Here is a 22,452-nt window from a genome sequence, read left to right as displayed (position 1 = left end):
GATCTTCCCTCTGCTTGTTTTTCCTGCTCTACTCTGATGGTAATAGAGAAAGGCTTTGTAGAAACACATGAGGGTTTTTTTTCTGTCCTCCCTTGCAACGTGCATCTTTTAATTCCCCAGCCAGCACTTTGCATTTTCTTCTGCATCTCTTGGCTGTTCAGGAGCGGGTTGCCCATTCCTATCGTTTCTCTTGCGACTCAGGGTGCTGTGTGTTGGCTTGCACCTCATTATTGTGTATCCAAAGTCTCTCCATTTGTCCCGGGCAGAGAGCTGTAGTATCTCAGGGACTCCAAATGTAATAATGTTTGTTACCTGAAGATAATGAGTTCGGTAGAGAGAAAGATCTTGTTCTCCTGTAGGACTGAGTTGAGAAGCAGCTGCCTTCATTTGAATTTTCAAGATCTGTGGCCTCTTAACGTTGGCTGAGGAATTTTTCTTTTTTTCATATATGTTTTTTCTCTGCTGCCTCTGACACGTGGAGAAGGGTGGCACTCCTGCAAACAAAGCAAGGTGACATTCTGCATAGAGGCCCCTTGCCGGGATTTTGTAGGCTGAGGGTAGCATCCGGACTGCCAATGGCATACAGGGATATAAGTTACTCATGGGGGATCTAACTCTGTACTTCATTTGCAGCAACAGTAGATAGTTTCACTGCTGTCTTTGAATATGTAACCATCAGGAAAACAGGAATTTCAAAGTCACGGCGCTCCGGGGTCGGCGTTAACTCCGTAACCACCATCCTCTCATTGCTGTGCGCTTATGTGTAGTCCTTTGGATGTGCCGTTGCTGCGTGGAGACTCACAGAAGTACAGAACGCTTCAAGAGCTTTCCTGTACCTCCTGGGTGCTGAACTGGGCTGCACTCTGCACCACCTGCAACAGCGTAGTGCCAGCAGAATGTTTACATTTACTACTCTCCCGTGGCCTATTGCAGAGTTGTTCCTTACTCCGGTTTCATAAGCGACTCTTCCTTTTTGGTGACATTTGAAATATATTGTATTCTATTGATTGCATGCCTACTTGTTTTTAATAGAGAGTTAAAGCTTCATTTTATTAAAACATAAATTAAAAATGAAGCTGATCCTTGGTTTAAAATGCAAAGGGAAAAATGGAATCCCAGAATTCTGAGTGCAATATAATCACTTCAACAAAACTATTTTTGAGTGATTGTTTATATATATATATATATATATATCATATGTGCAGATGATGAAGTTCTTTTAGAGATTAGAACAGCTTTTTAGCTGCTTTATTGTAATGAATATAATTCAGAATATTTGTTAAATCAACAGAGAGTAAAATGTCTCCTTTTATAAGAGGAAAATAAAATCAGTGTCATCCGTGAATGACAAGGGAAAAAATGGTACTTTGTGTGCAGAATGTTGTAGTTATCTTTCACTGTGAGAGATAGATGTGGTTTATGGGATATACTCTGAGGTGATACCCATCTACGCAACGAACGGAAGTGTGTTTTGCTGGGTCTGCTACCAATGTAGATTGGTCCTTGTAATATTTCTACCGAGAGCATTTTTACTGCACCTTATCTTTTCTAACTGTATTTTGCTGCTAGGTGCTCACAATCAACACAATTATATGAAATGTGACCATGAATTGCTAATTTCTTTTGTCTTCATTCCTGGCGATAGGATTGCTACTCCAGCGAGAGGAGGAAGAGGACTGGTACTCACTCTTGCCATCACTTCTGCTTAGAGAACATTCTGCACTGTCACTCCCTTAACCGGTTCCAGCTGCATATGCTTAGGATCACTTCCCTTGTAGGTAAATGCAGCAAGTGCTGAGGAATGAGGAGTGTGCATCGTTACTTTTCTTGTGATGAACTTATAAAAGGAGCTAAAGCTCGCGTTACAGTGCACATAACAAGTGTAAACCCCAAACTAAAGACCTGTTGAGCACTGACTCTTGAATTTGTTCCCTTCCCCCTTGTTAGTAACCCAATACACCTTGAGGAGGACTGTGACAAGACAGTGACCGCTTCCCAGGGATGGTGGATTCATTTTTTTACTTGACTGTTGTGTGACTAACTCTATTCAAGGGGAAGTCCTCTGCTGATTTCTTTAATTTTAATTTCTTTAAGATTACTGAAGATCCCTGCTGGTGTTTTCTGTCCTCTGCTGCAGCCATGCAACAGAGAATGTGAAACCATCCAGGGAAATGAACTTCAGTGTAAAGCTGGGCTCTGAATTCCGAGCTGATTACCCATACTGCACTGCTAGTCCTGGTGTTGCTACTTGTCTCGTCCCTGGCGCTTTACCAGACTCTAGAGTTTGTACTGTCTCCTATCTGCTCATTCTGCTTTGGCTTAGAAGCAGTGAGGACCCATCTTGTACCATGTCTTTACTGACAGTTTTTGGGGCTTTAGATCCATAGTCACATGGCTGCTGGGCTGATGTATGTTTTCCATCCAGCAGTTACTTTTCAAATGAATGGCGGGTGATTGAAGTTGCCAGGATGATGACCCTCCTCTTTTCTAAAAATGACAGCTGTGCCTCTTGAAGGAAACCCTTTCTGGGCCTCACAGGCACATAGAGGGGAAAGAAAGTAGTCCCTCCTTGTGTTGAGATCCATTGAGTCTTATTACAGCAAATCTGTGTCATTTCTTTGAACCAAGTGCACTTAAGAGAATGGCACGCTCAGGGACGATTGCTTTAAACTGCATAATTCAAATACTGTTTCAGCTCCCTGTAACAGAGATTTTTACAAAAGTAGGCTTTCCCCACTTACAACAACCCTCTGGTCCCATGTGTCTTAATGAGGTCCATTTTAGGTTAACCTTCGCGCTCTTGAAGAACCAGAGTAGCAGTGTGAATTGCACACGCCTCATGAATTTTTCAAAGCATGAAGTACCTAAAAACACAAACTCTTGTCTCAGATTTCTGTATACAGCTATGTTGTTCTGTTTTGGAAACTTACGCTGCTCAGTGTATTCCAATTACAGAAGATGGCTATTTATAATCTTACTATCTGGGGCTGAAGTCAAGGAGAATATGATTACAAATAGTATGAATAGCTTTGATGTAGTCATGAATGTGCGCTTAGATTTACCTGAAAGGAAACACATCTGACCCATTTTTAGAACTTTATTTGTGTTCTACTTTGGAACTTTCACACACAGAAGAAACATTTCTCACAAACAGTAAAAAGATGGGAAACGAAATGCTTTTTTTGTTTTATCTCAAGCACCAAAGACAGATCAACTTTCATTTTCAGGCCGTTGTGTAATAGTAGCATTTAACAAATGTGCATTGCTGTAAATACAAGTTTCTATTGAAACTTTAAAATATGTTTGTAAATATTTTGCTTAGATTCAGAAATCTTTGCTTTAGGAAAATGGTAAAATACTAAAACAGAAACCACGTCTGATGTGCCTATAGCTTCACAGCTTATTTATTTCCTTTTCTAAATCTCTATGTCCAGTATAGAACTTTCTAATGGTGGAAGTTCGAAACAGGCAAATACTGACTTCATCATCTACCAGCTTAGCTAATTAATTCTTATTATAGTGTTTGATTTTCTTTTTTTATTTTCAGATCTCCTCATCTTCTCCCCACAGGAAACCGTAATCCTGTATGTAGCTTTTGAATACTGCTGTTCTGGCTTCTTCTGTTAACTGATGGCATTGCAGGTAGATTTGTGCTGCCATAGTGCTACCCTAAAGGTATTGAACAATTCCAGTAAGAAACATACGAGTGCAGGGTTGTTAGAATGGTGAGTATCTTTATCTGATAGATTCCTGGCTTTTTGATGTCGTCTTCTCACTGCTGTACTTACTTCCGTTTTCATAGATAGCACTTTGCTTTTAAAATGATTCCTACATAAAACTGCAGTTTCTAAAATGATCACGTTCATAGTACGGCTACTTCTGATGTAAGCTGTATTACAAACAATTTTCCTTGTATTTTGGGTCAAACTGTGAATGATTCTGAGGTGCATGAATGCTGTGTTTGGTCATTGCTCCCACATAGCGCCTATTCTCTATGCAGCTGAAGCACAGTGGAAGCCTCCACAGCCCTTCCTGCCGCTCTCGCTTCCCACCACGCTTCTCCATCAAAAAGTATCCAGAAACAACTGGGAGAGAATTGATTTCGTGCCATGTTTTTGTTTCCTGGTGGCCCTGCAGCCTCCCCCTTAAGGGGAGGAGGGAAGAGAACAGAGAGAGTAACAAATGTCTATTGCATGTCAGGACTTCTAGCAGCTGATTTCATGATCACGTGATTTGGTTCAGCCCAGAGCAAAGCTTGTTTTAATGTGATTTGTGCCTTTTTTTGATAACGTGTTAAAAAATTTCCGTTGCTGAAGACTGCCAAAGTTGGTAACACCTTGTAAAAAATTGGAGTTGAACACATGTGGAGGCATCCCCTACTGGGATCTTAATGTGTGACATAAAAACAGTGAGAACTATGGGGGAAAACTCTGGAATTTTATTTGGGTTTATTCAGAGGTAAGACATTGAAAGGTCAAATTATTTCTGGGCTGAAACAAGTTCTTATTTAATGCCATCTTTTATTTCTTTCTATGGAATGTTGAGCCAGGAACAACCGAATCAGTAATCAGTGTAACAAGAGCTACTGCCATATTTTGCTTTGCTTCGGTGCTCCCTGATGTAATTAAATAACAGAAGCGAAGGTGAGCAAACATTTAAAATGAAGTAAGATTTGCAGCCAACGTGTCACAGGTTTAGATATTCCAGTACAAACACCTGGAGGATTTTGCTGAGGTTTTCAATAGTGGTTTGGTCGAGGTTTTCTTCAGTGTCCTCCATAGTGTGCCAAACTTCAGGAAAAGGGGACGGGATCAGATGTAGGACTGGAACCCCTACGAGGAGCAAAGTGAAATTTGGAAACAACATTGGAGAACCTCTGTTAAGTAAATTGGTACATCACTGCTTATTGACAGTCAGATAACTACTCAATCCACTTTCTAGAGGAGTGTATACCACTGCGGTCCTTCTACAATCTCTTTTTTTTTTTTCTTTGTTTTTTTTTTAAGTCTGTGGCTACAACCCATCCATTTCACTATTTGCTTCCTAAAATTGATACCCTCCTACAAGCACTTTTTTTTAAAGCATCTGCAGCTAGTAGTTGTACTGTGATACCTGCCCTCTTTGTTCTTCCTGGATCCCATGCATCATAGAGGTTAAAGTTGTGTATAGGAGCTAGAGAAGGGCAGAGAAGCCATTGCAGCTCCCAGTTACCGTCTTCTTATGCCAGTGTTACGATTCAGTGCTTTTTTGAAGCAGCTTCTAGCCCTCTCCTTAAGTGGTAAATTAGGATGCCTGTATTTTTCTCCCAGAAAACAGAACCACTGTTATCCTCAGCTAAAAAGATTTACACTTTTAAGGCATCTTATTACTCTGTGAGTGTATGTTTATAGGTAGGTAGATGTGAGCCACCAGTATGTTGATACATACTGATAATGATAAATGATACTGATAAATGAAGGACTTGTAGAGCTGAAAATCCATTGAACAAAAGACTGAGTGCAGCTCAGTTAAAGGAGTGCTCGCTTAGAAGTGGAGAGGTGTGACTGCACTCATCTGCTTGCAGAGCTGTGTACTCATTCAGCATTACTCAGTAGTTGTAGATCACAAGCAGTGGTAAACATAGGATCTGGATATGGAATTATCTCCCTCATTTCCTATGTAGATGGACTGAACTTTGAACTCATGTTACTTTCCTTTTGACCTTTTCCTTCTCTAGCAATACAATTATTATAGTCCTTGCTGCTTTCTACCTTCAACTAGAAGAATGCGCTATATTTGCTATCCTTCTGTGGCTCACCTTAGTCTAGAAGGTGCTGTACCTCGTACTTGAACTGAGGAGGACATCAAATCCACATCTTGCACCTGGACAAGAGCTTTAATCACCAACCTGTAGCTGTGCAAGTTGGGTAGCACCAGTATAACCACTTTCCCTTTCTTTGGCTGCCTCCCAAAAGAAAAGAATGAACATGGTGCCAGTGGTGTAGGTGTCTGCTGGGAGAGATCTCGGGTAGGAAAGATTTCAGGTATGCGCCTAATGCACATTAGGCATATTTTGTCTTTTGCTATTCTTACTGATCACTATGTACACCTTTCCCATCTCTGCTCTAGTAAATGAGAGAGTCTAACTGGAGTATGTTAGCTTTTGCAGGAGTCAGTGCCTTCAAATTTAAACAGGTAACTGTGAGCATTACTGTAAGTTTGCCAAAAGGTCTTTAGAGACTTTTGTCATCTTTGCAAATGCAGCCCTTGAGTGTGTCTCACTGCTTCTAGAAATTGTAACCAGCTGGCTGGTGTGGTGTGTGGCGATAGCCCACTGAGGCAGTTACTCATCTTTGTGGAACACTGCACCGCTGGCAGAAATTGCCATTATTTCTGTGCCGTTGGAGCTGTGCACATACAAAATGATGGTAAGGATGGTTCTATCTCTGCTTTTTCTCTCTGTTTTTCAAAGCTCTGACTCTGCCTGTGTAATGGTGGATTTTGAAGCCACAACCTGGGGCAAATAAGCTGGAAAAAAACCCAAGTTCATACGCATCTGTTTATTTACTAAATGGAGCTTTTGTTACCGAACTTGTATTTTAGAAGCAATATGAGAACTACCAGTACCTCTCAATAAAAATGGAACGTGGTCATCTTCAACCAAGCCTCGATGTACATTATTCTGGAAATACTGTGTTTCATCAAGGTGGTTCTTCAACAGATTCATGCTGTGTAGCTTCTGCTCTGTAATTCACGATGGAAGTGACTGTTACAGCTTTTGGACAATATGAGGCATGTTAGCACACATGAATTATTTTTCCTCTCTTGTGGAAGCTTTTTCCATCAAGCAAGAAAAAGGAGCTGGTGACTGTCTTTTGCATTTGTTTAGTACTTAGAAGACCCCAGGACTGATGCTGTTAGCATCAATTTACATAAGCGAGAACTAAAACACAAAAGTGAAGCAGAGCTCAAGAGTCACAAAGTGGCCATCAGAATCATGGTTTCCAAGTGTCTGTGAATCATAGTTATTAATTAAACTGCTATGAAGACATCAATATTGAAGATGCACCAAATTTAACGTTTGCATTATTAAATATTAGAACTGTAAACCAGAAAAGTAATTAAAAATCTGATGTACGTGGCTTTCTCCTTTGAAAACTACGTGCTAAATCTTCAAATTAATCAAGAGCCCGTGCCCCTCTCCTTACCAATTGCTTGAAGCCTCTGAAACCATCGGCTAGTGTTTGGAAAGTAATTGGGAAAGACAGGGTTTGATGCACCAATTAAATCCAGTAGTACCAGCAGGTCCTACAGAAGAAAGAATCTTTAACAGAGAATTCTTGAAGTTACCCACCACCACCACCACCAGCAGTGAAACCTCTTGGTTCCTTTGTGGATCGTGACTGGGTCTTTGACAGCTCCTGCCAAAGATCTGGCTTTTCTACCACAGTGCCTCAGAAGAACTCATTAGCAGAACCCTACTGAGACCCAATGCATCTTGCCACCTTTCCAAGGAGGAGGGACAGATGTGTTTGTCCAGTCCTCTTTCTGAAAAAGGCTATGTTGCTTTGCTTACAGTCTCTGTGTTATATCCCTTTAAAAGAAAGACTATGTTATGTGGGGAGAAAAAAGAGGAAATTACTTCTTCCCTGGAGAACAGCATCTGTCAAGGGAAAGACATTTTATGAGTCACAAGATAGAGTGATAGAAGGAAAGTGGCTGAGCAATGAGTTGGGAAACCAGAAAGGAGGAGATGACAAAATGTTTGTAGGAATGAAAGGGCAACCCAGAGAGCTTGCTATAACTCTGAGATGTCTGACACCAAGGCTGAGCTGGGGGACATTTTTTTTTTTTTCAAATAATCTGATTAATTCTGTGTTCTTTACTGATCATGTTGAACAATCTCTATTGAAGGAGGTAGATGCCCTAGTTTATACTCTGGTGAATCTGAATATTGCATTTTTTTCTACAATTCCTCATACTTGCATGGAGGTCTGTGCACGTCCCTACCTGAAAAGCTCTTACCAGCTCTGTATTTTAGCATGTCTAAATTTTTCACAAGCTTGTCTCAGTTAGTTTAGGTGACGTTCTTGGTATCTTGGCTATTTGGCTTAATTGAATATTAAATAATTGCAGCTTGCTATTACTCATTGTAGAGGTGAAGACACTTACCATGCCCTGGAGTTGATTTGTGGTGGTTGAACCCGGTGGATGTGGAGTAGATACCATTTTTTGAGCCAAGTGTTGAGACCCATAGAGGGAATCAGAGGGGGACCACCGGACAAAAGCTTCTTCTCCATCAAAAAAGATAAGCTGAAGTGAAAGGTCAGGTCTTGATGATGAGCTTGTCTGTTGGAAGAAGTAAAAGGTGACAGAACTTATTCTGGCCAGAGCATTGTGTCAAGGAAGAATACTGCAGTCAGATAAGCCCCCTTGGTATGGGTGTATCTTCAGGGTACTGTATGCAAGCCTTCCTATGGCCATTAATCCCAAACATGTCATGGTGACATAGTGGTAGCGATCAATTACTATTACTTATTAATCTAGCATGATGACACATCCCCCACCCTGGCATGATTTTTGGTTCTGGTTGAAAGTTTTATTTTTGGCTTCAATGGATGTGAGCTGGGTATTTTGAGAAAGGTCTACAAAACCAGGTAGGCAGGACATCATTTCGAACGGCAGAGGAGACATGTCAGCAACAGCATCTGAGGTGAGTGCTAATACTGTGACAGTGCCTCAAAGGAATAGTATTCCTGCTACAGTTCTGCATCAGCGGAGATGAATTATGAAAGGTTTATGGTTTGTTGAGGGACAAAGAACAGTCAGTCATGAGAATGATCATTTCTTCTTCTTCAGGGAGACTTGCAGCCATCCAGGTAAATTTACTCTGAAACCAAAGAGAGAGGAGTAGATATACCCTTCCTCTTTGGCCACCAACAATATCACAACAGTGGAATCTGTTGAGAACATATACATGATAAATGTATTTAAGGTCACAAAGGAGACATCTGTGTGAAATTCCTTCTCAAGGCAGAAGGAGCCTTTTTTTTTTTTTTCTGTTTACTAACTGAAGCCTTGTTTGCTCTGGCAGTGCTTCCTAATAACTTACAGCATGGCTCAACCCAGCTCAGCTCCACTATACGAACAGTGCTGGGAACTGTGATCTTGGCAGTTGCTGTGAATATTTTAACCCCTCTATGAATAATTTTTTCTTCAACTGGGATTGCATGATGTGGTTAAAAAGGTGGAGTTACTGGCAGCAGTCGTGTCCTGTATGGGCCACAATTCCCAACTGGCTGGAGCTGATCCAATACAAACAACAGAAGAAAACCTCTATAAAATGTCGCTCACGTAGGCAAGATGAGTATTGATTAGGCTCACAGCAATGTATGGACTTTTCTAATGGCACTGCCTTGCTGCCCTTTGTCCTTTGCACAGGACAGAGCTCTTCTGATAGCAATTGTTTTGATTACGTTTTGGAAGAAAGGACATTAACACCATCTGAATTTTAGAAAGCAGTATTCATAATTATTATTACTGCTGAACATGTTCCTATATCTGGATAATATAAAGAGATCTGTTTGCCCTTATAATTTTAAAACTTTCTCCTGTATAACTGAAGAAACATCGGGATAAAGATCACAGTTTCAAGTATAAATAGATTTGGCTGAAAGCATACCAAAGTCTGTTACGCTGCTGTGAGCAGAGCAAAAAGGTCACTGCTAATGGATTAAGCAGATGGGACCCGAAGTATATTTTGTTAATGGGCTGTACGAGTGATGGTCTGTGCAAAGTAATTGGATTGCTTTTCTGTCAAGTGCTGTCATCTTAATGAAAACTTAAACAAGAAATAACGTATTACCTGCCAAAAAAACAATCCAATCTTTAAATCAGCATACTGGTTGTTCTGTAAGTAACAGACAAACTTACTCTAAATTAAGCTTCTAAATGAAGTCTGCATGTGTTTACAGAAGTGCTTCATTTTGTGGCTAAAACCCATGGCATATCCTTAATCTTTCAATTTCTAAATAATCTAATGTCAGAAGGCACCAAATCAGTTCTGGAGACAACTGCAGACAGCTGATCTCAATACCTGAACTGAGTGCGTTCCAATAGTTGGCAAGGCGTTTGAGGAAGCTTCCTGAGGAAATCTGTTGGTGTTTGGTGAGCGTTCTGTCAATAGGAAATACCGAGCCAGTAGATGGCACTCGTAAGTCTGTGAAATAGCTCCGAGAGATTTTTGTGCCCAGCAGCGACAGTGCTGGGAAGCAAATTTTCCTGTGGTCAGAGACTGATAATGTGATCGTGTTACTTGTCTGCATTCCTCCATTCAGATTGCTGTCGTTTATCTAATAAATAAATGATTCAAACTGATAAAGGAAAACAGGAAGAAAATGTTGGAGTTGTTATGGGCTGAGGGCACATGACAGTGTAACTCTTGCAAAGCAATCAGTTCAGCTGTCTCCCAGTACAACAGGGAGACTTTAAAATGCATCATTCATAAACAAACATAGTGCTTTACTTAATAGGGTAGGGACATCTGGACAGGGCTCTGTGTTTTTTATCTATAACGAAAAGTTATATCTCATTAAGTCTATTAAATGTGATCTCCATGTGTAAATTGCTTTCATATAGTGTATGTAAGATACTCACACTTTGCATGTGATTTCTTAATGTTATCATGTGCTAAAGCAGTAGGTACACGTCTCTGTTCAGTTCCTCTGGAATACGATGGGAATTTTCCTATAGGTGCAGTAACCAGAGAATCAGACACAGACTAGAGGGGAGAGCATGGAAATGCCCTCAGGCCTATTGCTATTGCAAAACCACATGAGAATGAACCAAGCCAACTACCTGGATGGACTGAAGCTTATTGTCCAGGGCACGTGCCAGCTCCAGCATCATGGCACAGGGCACAGCAGAGTCGGTTGCTCCCACAAACACTCTTCCATGCCACTGTGGGCCAAAGAACTTTGAGTCGTAGTGGCAAGCGAGGACCAGGTGGCGCTTTGCAGAGGGGTTGAGAGTGCTGATGATATTTGAAAATGTTTGATATCCATAGGGTGTGTACTTCTGAAAGGTATCTTCTTCGATTTCCCAACCAGCCTGGAGTCTTTGAAGGCGCTCCTTGATGTGCTGCAATTAAATACGTGTATACCAGATGAATATTGCTGAAGAAAAGATATTGCAGACAAATTATTGGTAGCTAATTAGCAGTAGAGGCACTGAAACTTATTTCTGGTGTTTTTAATAGATTACTCTTATAGCAAAAATGATTATAATAATAATAATGTCACTGTGTAAAATAAGATGAGCACCATCCTCACTGCCTTAGCCTACCCTCTGACCGGCTCAGTCACTTTTCATCTCTCCATTTTGTCCCTTGTAGTTGGAGTCTTGAGATAGCTTAGAGTGATTGCCCATCAACATGACATGTTGAGGTGTTGACCTCTAAAGTCTCCAAGCCAGACTTTTCCAGGGGTAACCAGGATAGACACAACATTTGCCTGTTCAAATATAAACTCAATTGTGTCCTTATGAGTCAAAACTGGCTGCACAGAACTTGTGGCTATTTTGGCAGTTGCTGTGTATAGACTCCTTAAATAAAATAGTGGGGTTTTTTAAATTAGTGTTATTTTTAACTTCTAAGAGAAATCTGCCTTTCAAGTGGCACAAGTTGCTTACAAGGCTGTAAAAGACAGTTTGATACCTGCCAATTACAGAACGAACGAAGCATTTCAGAATGTCTGAAAAATGAGACCCTTAATAAAAACTGATACAGCGAGCCTAAGTAAAGGATGATTCATTTGAGGTGGTTTCATGTTAAAGAGAATAAATCTAACTACCTAGGCTGTACTTAGTACAGAATTCTGACTGACTCTTGTTAGAGGGCCATCTGTGTTCAGCAACTGATTTTTATGTGTCCCTAGAGTGCTTCTTCAAGGCAGATTCTTCTCTCTCTAAGTAAACATTAGCAAAAGCCTCTAAGGGGGGGAAAAGAAAATAGACTTTGAGGATTTGTCCTTCTCTCAGTGAAATCGGTGAGAAGGCTGCCATAAATTCTGTGCTCGAACAAACTTCCATTTTGCTTGTGGTCACCTTCTGGAAGCTTTTATAGCATCATACGGCCTACCCACCATCTGTAGGCAGAGCGAAGGACTTCTGTTATGAATTAAGAGGAGTACGTAAGCCTGGGTGAAGTTCCCAGAGTGCACTATCTGTGAGTGGAACTGCTCTCTCCCTTCCAGGAGTCTGATGTTTTTCCATGTCTCAAGGGAGGATTTTTTTCTTCCCTGGTAGTCTACTTCAATATATGCTGTTACCTTGTAACAAAATGATCCTTTTTTTTTTTGAATTTAATCTGTGGTTTTCTACTCCAGGCTGTGCTGTTGCTTGTTTGTTTTTCTTACTTTTTCCCCTTTCAGGTGACTTCCTTCTAGTGTGTCACAAAACTAAATCTATAGAAACAACCAGCATAACAAAGCTGCATTTTCCTCATCTATCATTTGTAGAGTGGCAAATAAGTTTACTGTAGTTAGGGGTATCTTGAAGCTGTTGAGTTGCTTCCTAAAGGGTAGATGATGGTTCATGAGATGTTGCAAATGCCTTCTAAGTAAACTGGGCCATGTCCGTGTTTCAGACTCTGGGCTGGCTGATACAAGCAGGAGTGAGTATGGCACACAGCCTTGGAGATGCCTGCACTGTGAGTGCCTGCTCTGCTGAATCCTTGTGGCTGGAGCACAACGTGCTGGAGCTCTCACCAGCCTGGGGCCAAGTACCATGTGGCTGTGTTAGCCCAGCACTATCATGCTGGTGTGCTGCCTATCCAGGCTGCCTGCCAGCGTGGGCTTCTCTGAGCCCTCTTAGGCTCACCTGGATGGATGAATCAACTCTAACAGGACATCTCCAAGACAAAGAGTGGGGGTGTGTAGTATTCCAGGTGTCTGAACCACCCAAATCCTGCTCATGTGAGGAAATGGACAAGCATTGTGTTATACTTCACTTACCAGACCTGGGGCCAGCTTCTTAGTTTGAAACCTAAAGTTAATCTTTCCTCTTGCCATGCAGCCCTGGGCAGTAATGCTAGCTGAAGGGCAGGCTGTGTCTTGTAGGCACGGAACGGTCTACACCAACACAATAATCGGGTTCGTCTACTGCATGAGAGGACCTTGTCCCTTTGTGGTCCCTAAAGGCTTTACTAGCGTATAAAGAATAGGTGTGCTTAGAGGTTTGCAGAACTGTTTCCTTACCTGCCGTACGGCGTGGTTTCCTGGTGACCCTGGGTATCTTTCTATCAGGATGGGGCGCAAATCATTCTCCCACATTTCAGTAACATCTGTTTTTTCTGCAACATTTCGGATAGCATCAGGGTGTAAAATACTCGGTTGGTGAGAATACTGGAGAGAAAAAGGAAAGAGTGCTGCAACTGTTACTGAATTTTTTTTTTTAACCATAGTTGTCTTTAGAATTATGGTAAATGATACTTCAGCATATGGGGCTATTTTGGTTTACTGACAGTTATTTTAAGAAAAGGTTTTTTTGACAAAAATTTTAAAAAAAAGACACTTCAAGGTTCTGTGGCTTTTCTAGCTCTGATTTCCATGTAAAATAAACTAATACCAAGAACATGGGAGAAATGTTTACCTACTAACCAAACTCTGCCTTTTACTGGTTTCTCTTTTCTGATATCTTAATTATACGTATTCTACAGTCATGTCCTCAACAGTGCTGCCTTCGAGTAAAGATTTCTTTGTGACGAACCCCACAAGCCTTATTTCGGTAGCAATAATATTTAGCTTTATGGTCTGCGCACATTATGGGGCACAGCACTGCGAACAAATGCATCAGCCAGCTCAGTCCTAGAAGAGTGGTGGTGTTATGGCTCTGCCCACAGGGGTGGTATTGGTGTGACTGCATGGTGCAATGTAGCTCATTCAGAGTGTGCTCAGGTCCATATCAGTGTTGTTAGCCTTGGGTTAACCTCAGAAGTGGCAACTTCTCTCCCTTGATGACAGCTGGTAGTGCTAGCTACTTCCCAAGTGCTTCTTTTCTGTTGCCTAGAGATGAACCTTTGGCACTATTTGACCTAGAATACCTGTTGCATCTTCATGGGGCAGGCAAATCCATCAGGGATGAGCTTTATGATGTCCTGGAGCAACAGGTGAATGCCAGGCAGGAAATCCAAGGACATTTCAAGTGCTCTTTGGGCACCAGGTTTGAACCTACTCAGATTTCAGCCGTTGTCTTCTCAGGAACTTCCTGAGCCACTCCTGGTTCTATAGGTAAACATGATAGGTACTATCATAGGATATTTGTATCCTACCCATTCCATGTTTCTGTCATAGGGAATTCCTTCTGGTCCCCTCTCCCAGTGAAATACCCTGCTGTGTTCACTCACGCTTTGCTCAGAACTGCCACACAGGGTTGATGAAACTTGCCGTCCTTCAGTCTGCCCTGTGTACCTTATCCCTTCTTCAGAAAATGAAAGACAGAGAAACAGGAGCAGGAGAGAACCACAGCTTATAGTGCTGGTATTTTCTATTTTATTCTTTTCCTGTCTTACAAATGCTTGATTGTGGAGTTGCTATTGGGCTGCTGGTGCACTGAGCTGATGTGTTCTTAGATGCATTTACTCTCACTTCAGCACTGAATGTGTTAACCAAAAAAGTTTAAAAAAATCATTCCTCTTCCTTCCCTGCTTCCTCAGATGCATCGTTTAATCTCTGCCTACAATGACTGCAGAAACTCATTCCTTACCTGGTCAGCAAAGCATGCTGACCTTGCGACCTTCTGCAGTTCCTGTAATCGCCTTTTATCTTAATTACCCTGACAGACAAATATGGTTTTAAAGAAAGAAAGTTGTCTCACAATTTGTCACCTTTCCTCCTTCCTTAGTTTGTGCTGAGCAAAGTAGGCACCAGCACAGATGTTTTCTGGACTTGACTGTACACTAAGCATTTAATTCTCCTCATTCCAATTTCCCAGCTGTTATTTGTGTGAGGACCTTTCCACATACATAGAAAAGGCAAGGGCGAGAAATGTTGTCAGAACTGCTCTGCTTAGGAGGAGAGAGGGAAAGTAGAACTGCATGCTTTAGGAGACGGAAGGACAGCTGAAGAAGTAAAGGACTCGGTGAGGATGCTCAGTAACAGCAGAGCTTCTCCGATAGCTGGGGTCATGGAATCACTTTCTAAAGAAACGTTTTTGTTATAGTACAGGTGTGAAAATGCTTCAGAAGAAAGGAATACATTCCTACTCATAATAGTAAAAACATGTTAAAATCTGGGAATTGAAAGTTTTACAAAGGCTCTTCTTTTACTGAAGTAAAAGAGGAATGGAGCAAAGCGTGTCGGTGGCTCATTCCTCGGGATGGCTCAGTCTGTGTTTGCTGCTGTTTGTGGCAGAGCAGTGTGTTCATGGCAGGGCTGCCGCTGAGCCTTCTGCGCTAAGCTGCACAAATGGCGAGACTTCAGCTTCTACCAGCAGCCCATGCTTATCCTGCTGATTTGAGTACCTTCCGTCTCAGTGCCAATGAAAGCTTTCTTCTGAGAGCTGCTAAGTTTAGGACCTGGTTTCTCCTCCCTGTGACAGCAGGAGGGAGTGGGCTGTGCACTCCTGAGACATCCAGCTTTTGGCTCATGCTTCCCTTCAGGGGGGGAAGGAGCAGAAGTTGTCAAGGGACGAGAATCTGATGAGAAAGAGGAAGCGGTTCCTGGTGGGCGCCTGCTGGGGCTGAGGAGTTCGAGTGCTGTGGTTCTGTGGTTGGTTACATCATGAGGAAGCAGCTTGGAGGGTTGGGGTAAAATGAGGTGCAGAGTGTGCAACTGTGGCTGAGGGGGCTGCAAAGGGAGCACTGGGGCTGCACAGCTGTGTGCTGACTGCCACAGCTGAGGGTCTGCCTCACTTACACGGTCCTACATGCACACATACATAGGGATTTTAGCACCTACTTTAGGAATGTAGATTCTGTGTATTAGATAGACGTTATATGTATATATAACTGTGTATATAAATATATACACAGAAAGAGAACAGGAGTAGAACAGAATGACAACATTTCTCCTGATTTTCAAAATTAAAACCCACAGCCTCTGTTGAATGGGCAGTGAATGATATCAAGGGGAAAGTGAACAAGGACTGAATGGCAGCGACTGGGAATGCATGAAGGTTGTCCTGGCTCTGCCTGAGGGGCACAGAGAGCACCACATGGGGTCAGTGGGGCTCCACAGTTCCAGGTGAGCACCGAGTGCAGCTCTCCTACTGATGCCCAGCAGTGGGGCCTAAAGGAATGTGATTCTGTGATTCTATCATTTTTCTTTTTGAAATTCATGAATGCTTTGTAATTCAGTGGAAGTCACTGTTCTGCAATCAGCTGTGTTCCATGTGATTTGGTTCATTAAGAAGCTATGCTGGCATTTCGTAATCAGCCACAGAGAGCTGCACAGGGAAACAGAGGCTTTGCCACACGTTGTTTCCTTAAGCATTATCTCAGGACTTTTTTTTCCCCACAACTTCACACAGCGTTTTAAATGAAGAATAATACAGTGTGGTCCCTACACGACATTAAAATACCGTATCCTTTCAAAAATACTTATGCAGTAGCCATCATCTCAACCCCATCCTCTTTTTGCTAGCTCAACGTGAATCCCCTCGGGAAGCGCTGCTCGTTGTCTCCATAGCGGCGTTAGGTCTGACGGGGCTCCGGGAGCTGCAGCCCCTGCCGCGGCGCCGAGCTGCTCCCGCCCCCCCGGCCGTCGGTACCCGGAGCGGGAGCAGCCGCCACCCCTCACCTGCGCCCACCTCGCCCGGCGCGGCGCAGTGCCCCCGGCAGCGGGCCGAGGGACAAAGGACAGATCCGCGAGGCGGCGGAAGACCACGGCGGCCCGGCGCGGCCCGACCCGACCCACCTTCTGCTGAGTCCATCCCGCGTCGCTCTCCCGCCCCTGTGCCGGGAGCAGGCAGGCGGCGGCGGCGGCGAGGCAGAGCACCCCGGCCAGCCCCGCCATCCCCAGCTCTGTGGCGGGGAGGCAGCGCCGGAGGCTGGGCGGGAAGAAGGGAGGGAGGGAGGGAGGCGGCCGCGGCGGCACCGGGCTCCTCCCGGCCGGGGCCCCACCAGGAGGCTCGGAGGGGTCGGGCTGGACGGGGCTCTGAGCGGCCTGACATAGCTGTAGGTGTCCCTGTTTGTTGCGGGAGAGTCGGACCAGGTGGCCTTTAAGGGTCCCTTCCGACTCCAACGGTTCCATGATTCTGTGAAAATCCGTGCCGAAGTGAAGTGTTGCAGCAGGTCAATTAAAATGATGAAAGCAAGCAGGGGAGCTCCTCGGCACAGGAGTCCTTTAGGTCAGGCGGTATCACTGTCCTTAGTCTGCGCTCTTGTACAAAACACCTGACCTTTACATTGCAGAAATTCCACAGAAAGTCTCCAATTATTACATTATTCTTAATGCTCAGGCAAACCTCAGAGGACATTCAGGTTGGCTATCGGGAAGGTTCTTCACTAGAGGGTGGGCAGGCACTGGCACAGTCTCCCCAGGGTGGCAGGCATGGCCCCAGTCCTGCAGGAGTGCGAGGAGTGTCTGCACAACGCTCAGTTCTATGGGCTCCTTTTTAGATGGTTCTGTGTGGAGACAGGAGTTGGACTCGATGATCCTTATGGGTCCCTTCCAACTCAGGATGTTCTATGATTCTATGCAACTGAAAGAAAAAAAGGTTAAAATGAAGGCAGAAATAAAGGAGGGAAGAGGAGCAATCCTCTTGCTGCTCTCCAGCCTCATCCTGAGACACCACGTTCTGAAAGTGCAGCGTGGCAAGTATTCAAAGAGCCTGTGAGGCTAATAGCAGAGAAGCAGAGCCATTTGTCCATCTGCAGATCTTTGAACCAGATCCACACAGATTTCCTAGAAAAGCTGGTGGCTCTGCTGCCCAGCGGACAGATGGGCTCGCTGCAGCTGACAGTCTTAGTGCTGAGTCAGCGCCCTTGTAAGTGGATACCAAGAATGTGGCTGTAACCAAGATTTCATAGATGTGGAAATAACAAGTTAGTGTGCAGGAATGCCATTTTCCCCACAGAATTCTACACCTCTTCTTTGTTAGGAAATCACTCCAAATGTAAAACCAAGTCGGCACAGTGTGGGGAGAAATGGGCAATCATTTGATCACCAAGGAAGAGCAGTGTGGGTTACAAAGAGTGGCAGCAGCCTCTCAGACAAAAGCCCACCGCCCCAAGTGACACCAATCTGAGGGAGGTTCAGGTCGGGTATCAGGAAAAATTTCTTCTCTGAAAGAGTGGCCAGGTGTTGGAATGGGCTCCCAGGGAGGTGGTGACGTCACCGTCCCTGGAGGTGTCCAAGGAACATTTAGATGTGGTGCTGAGGGATGTGGCTTAGTGGGAAAATATTGGTGGTGGTTTCATAAACGGGTCAAACAGGATGTTCTTAAGCTTTTTTTCCCCCTTCTCCCCCACTCCAATCATTCAAACAGTCCTGTGCCCACTGCTGGTAGGAGCAGGCATACGTGTACCTGCAACAGCAGTGGGGGGAGGGAGGGAAGCAGCAGCCCTTCCTGTGCTTTCAGAGCAGCTGTATAAAGAGTGAAATGAAGAGAATTTGTACCAAAGTATTTAGGCAGGGGGCATGGGATGGTGGCAGCTGGGAAACTGGCTTTTGTTAAAATAGGAGTGTAATTGTTCAAGGTCATTGACCTGGATGTCTCAGCACAGAAGCTGAGAAGGAACAGGGACAGTACTCAGTGATTCTGCTGCCAGTTCACTGAAATACCTCCTATTAGCACTTCTGAAGACCTCTCTGCCCTCCCATTTGATTCTCCAAAGAGTTCCCTGTCTAACAGTACGTAGAAGACTAAGGGGACAAAGAGCAATAGCAAATAAAAACATAGCATAAATCAGAGCAGGTCACAGCTGCAAAGAGAATGATGTAACTACTTTAGAAAATAGCACAAAAGTTAAACAAACAAACAAACAAATGTAATGAACATTTTGTTTTCCAGTGATTTGTAAAGGAGAAATGCATTAGTTTAGTTCTTCTCCATACTACCAAACTGGAAATGTGTCAGTGGTTAGCTGCTCTCTTATTCATTTGGTTTATTAGCTTGGAATTCAAATAGATGGAGCCAGGTGCCAATTAGTAAATATATATGTATATATAGGAAGAAAAACAAGCATTACCTGTGAAAGCACAATCTGTGCGTTGCTTCTTTCCTGTGCCCAGGCTGATGTGACAGTGCCATCTGCTGAGATCCAGAAGCACAGCTGGCAGCAGCAGTACGAAAGAAGCCTGTGCTTTCTGATGCTTGGCTCTTGCAGCTAACAGGCAACAAGAGGAGAGTCGATGTGCCTCGTTGTGCTTTCAGTCCAGCTAATGTTTAGTTGGGTTGTGTGGGCTGAGATTTCCAGGCAGCCTAACCAGTGGGGGACCCACACAAGCTGCAGCAAAGGGCGGCATGGCCGGTGTCACCAGGAGCCCAAAGGCCTGGGGGCATCCCAAGGGCCTGAGCTGCTGCGCTGATCGAAGGCACGATTCCATGCTTTTGAAGCCTGTGCTGAACTTTTCACTGTTTCTTTGGAGGTGGATTTTAGGACAAAGTTCAGCTGAGGGCTCAAACTGAGACGATGAGGTAATTCAGAGGCACATCCACATTTCAGGGTTTTATCCAAGCCAAACGTGAGCCCCTAATTCTTTTCCAGTTCTCCTATAACAGAGGGGTAGGGGGGAAAGAGACCGTGAACTGCAACAACAATTAAACATACAGGGTATGGGGTGGTGGTGGAGGGGGGGGGGGAAGAACAGCTCTTTCTGCAGGCACTTCTGGTAGCTCTTGCAGATCTCACACAGGCACATTTGCTATGCAAGCTCAGTGTCAAAAGTAGTGAAAAATAATCATGGCAGTATAGGCTTATGGAATTTCTCAGACAAATGGTCCAGTCAGCTATCCCAGGACACTGCCTGCTTTGTAACAAAGACAGATGATACGTGAACGTTCCACACATCAGATCGGTACACAGAAATAAATATATTCGGTTTCCATTTGCTGACACAGTGCTATAGAAGTAATCTCAAATAGGGATAAAAAGGCTGTGTTTTTAGAGTTAAAAAGCAGTTGTTCCAAATGCAGCTTTTCTACATTACAGACAGCGACCTGTCTAGAATGAAAACGTGGGGGTTGAAAAAGTAAATAGATACGGTGTAAGTTACCCATATTTCCTGTCATCTTGCACCTAGAGGTGACAGCAATTAGCAAAGTGCAGCTGGGTTCAGTAGGGAAAGCTCTCCGCAGTGAGAACAAGCTCTGAGACTGATGCGGGCTCTGAAAGAGATGAAGGACTTCAATGAATTCCACAGGAAATCACTAATTATGAGAGTCACAAACATTTCAAAACAGAGCAGTTGTGTCAGTTGGCACAGCCGGGGCTGGTGCTGCTGTAATGCTGCGCTGCGTGAGCACACAGACCCCGTTGGGCACATGCACAGCTGTATGTGCTTCTCTATATATAGCTGCTGACATGCAGAGCTGCTTTCAGACGTGTTTTGCTCAGAGATCTTTACAAAATGAACGTTTTTGGACGCTTCAGGAGCGTTTGTTTAGCAGAAAGCACCGCTGCGTGAATACTTTGAGCTGTTTGCTCTGCTTTGATGGACGCTTTCCCATGTTCTACCATAAATCGATTTCACCTAATCCATCTTCTGCTCTCATTTATGAAAAAGCAGATATTGCGGCTTAGGGCAGCAAATTGAATGGCTCCAGCCCCATCGGATGATACAAAGCTGAGCTTCTCGGCAAAGAAGTATAATCTCTGCGCAGCGGCTGCGCTAATTCCTAACGTCCATCTGGTAGTGTCCATAAATGGCCGTTGTGGGGCCGTTACTCAGATTGCGAGAAGCTTTGAACGCTGTGCAGTATGACTCCTTGCTGTGCTACGCATAGGAACTCACGTTGGTGGGGGTGAGCTCTGTTTGTAGTGCTGGTGCGTGGGAGTCCCACTTCAGGAGGAAAAGGGAAATGAAGATTGCTCAGTTATCTGGTGCAGAACTTTGGCAAGAACATCCTCTATTCATGGAATAGCCTCCATTAAAAAGTCCCAGGGTGTTTTTCAGCATTTGAAACCAGTTAAAAGCAGAATCGGCGCTTAGCTGCCACAGTTTGGGTTAAAAGTAGTTCCAGATTTCAGCAAGAGGCTTCAGGCTAATTGTTTATCAAGTGAACTCTCTCCAGCGGGAACGCGGGCTTCGTTACACGCCGTGTCAGCTGCACCGCGTAATGGTTTGATGCAAAATAGGGTGAAGTAAGCAGAAAGCCTCTGCTGAGCTGCAGCGGGTCTTGGGTCAGGCCCCAGGAGCATCAGATGAAGGAAATGAAAAACGTTCGTTACAGACAGCACAAGTGACAAAGCACTAATCTGCTTCTCCATCTCCTGCAGGCCGAGCAGAGAGCTAGAGTTCTGTCAGGGTCTGTCAGCTGCTTCCCTGCCACGCGTGCATCATTTTAACTTTGGCTAATGATGATGCTAGTGGATATTGCATTAAGAGCCGTACATAGCGATGCAACGAAAGTGAGAAGGGAGACGATGGGCTGTCTCTAGCAGGGAGCTTTGGGGCTGAAGTGCAGCTTTGATTTGTAACCAGCTTCACACGCTGTTTTCTCCAGACACACGTGCTTGCGATGCAGAAGCAGCACTACTAACACTGACCAGGAATACAGGATTTGGTTGAAGGATTTGGACGGCTGAGGCACGGCAGCGGACCCGGCCGCCCGCTGAGGTGAGGCAGCAGCTCCCTGCCGGGGGCACGGAGCGCGGTGAGCGGCCTCACCCGCTCGGAGCCGTTCGGAGCCGCCAGGTCAGCGCGGCGGCGGCGAGGCCGGCGCGATCCGGTGACACACTAGGTCAAGCATTTCCTGTGCGGAGCCGAAGGGCCGCGTCCGAGGCCGCGGAGACATCGCGGCGGGGCTGCGCCGCGCCACCCGCCGCCCGGAAAGGTGAACCGAAAGCGGCTCGGATGGAGGGCCGGGTTGGGGGGGGGGGGGGGGAGGACCGCGGGAGGAGGCGCGGGGCGCAGCCCGAGCTGCGGCGGGAGGAGCCGTGAGAACGCCACGGGGGCCGCACGGCGCGGGGCCGCACTCCGGCACGGCGGGAGCCGGGGGGGCTGCGGAGGTGAGGCGAGGTGAGGTGAGGCGAGGCGAGGTGAGGCGAGGCGCGGACGGCGGCTGCGGGCGACGAGCCGCCCCGTTAGCGGCTCCGGGCTGCCACCGCCACGGGCGAGGAAAGTAACGGAAACTCTGTCGGGCGGAGCGCGCACGCGCCGTCTCGCCGGCTGCGCCCCGCTGTCGGGGGGCGCGCCGGGGGCTGTAGTTCGCCTCCTCGCGGCGCCCCGGGCCGCGGCGGGGTCGCGGGACTACAGCTCCCGGCAGCCCCCGCGCCGCAGCCCGGCCCGGGCGGCTCTGGTGCGTGCGGGGAGC

General features: G+C 45.0%; 2 protein-coding genes across 5 annotated transcripts in view; one reads left to right on the top strand and one right to left on the bottom strand.

Moving 5' to 3' along the window:
• Nucleotides 1–3,082: 3,082 nt before the first annotated feature.
• QPCT (glutaminyl-peptide cyclotransferase) lies at nt 3,083–21,972 on the bottom strand. Of its 3 annotated transcripts, XM_025149301.3 has the most exons (10): nt 20,931–21,972; nt 20,193–20,304; nt 19,166–19,689; nt 16,890–17,676; nt 13,233–13,379; nt 10,837–11,118; nt 8,152–8,328; nt 7,188–7,287; nt 6,607–6,723; nt 3,083–4,832 (listed from the first exon to the last, which is right to left on the bottom strand). In XM_025149301.3, exons 4-10 carry the CDS (start codon nt 17,223–17,225, stop codon nt 4,687–4,689), a joined length of 1,305 nt encoding a protein of 434 aa, XP_025005069.2. In that variant the 5' UTR covers nt 17,226–17,676; nt 19,166–19,689; nt 20,193–20,304; nt 20,931–21,972; the 3' UTR covers nt 3,083–4,686. The 3 variants fall into 3 exon arrangements, with proteins under 3 accessions (XP_025005069.2, XP_040553644.1, XP_040553643.1); XM_040697709.2 differs by adding an exon at nt 5,798–5,862 and having other exon boundaries at nt 4,700–4,832; nt 19,166–21,972; XM_040697710.2 differs by lacking the exons at nt 19,166–19,689; nt 20,193–20,304; nt 20,931–21,972 and having other exon boundaries at nt 14,078–17,003.
• PRKD3 (protein kinase D3) overlaps nt 21,896–22,452 on the top strand; it is a 46,091-nt gene continuing 45,534 nt past the window's right edge. The window contains exon 1 of one of the 2 annotated variants that reach the window (XM_015283746.4): nt 21,896–21,972. The gene's annotated coding sequence lies outside the window, so the exon portion shown is untranslated. Of the gene's footprint in view, nt 22,438–22,452 lie in introns of both variants that reach the window. The other variant, XM_040697708.2, reaches the window with a different exon arrangement.

Source organism: Gallus gallus, chromosome 3, assembly GCF_016699485.2.
Source record: "Gallus gallus isolate bGalGal1 chromosome 3, bGalGal1.mat.broiler.GRCg7b, whole genome shotgun sequence".
Lineage (NCBI taxonomy): Eukaryota > Metazoa > Chordata > Aves > Galliformes > Phasianidae > Gallus > Gallus gallus.
This window is presented reverse-complemented; position numbering and strand designations above follow the sequence as displayed.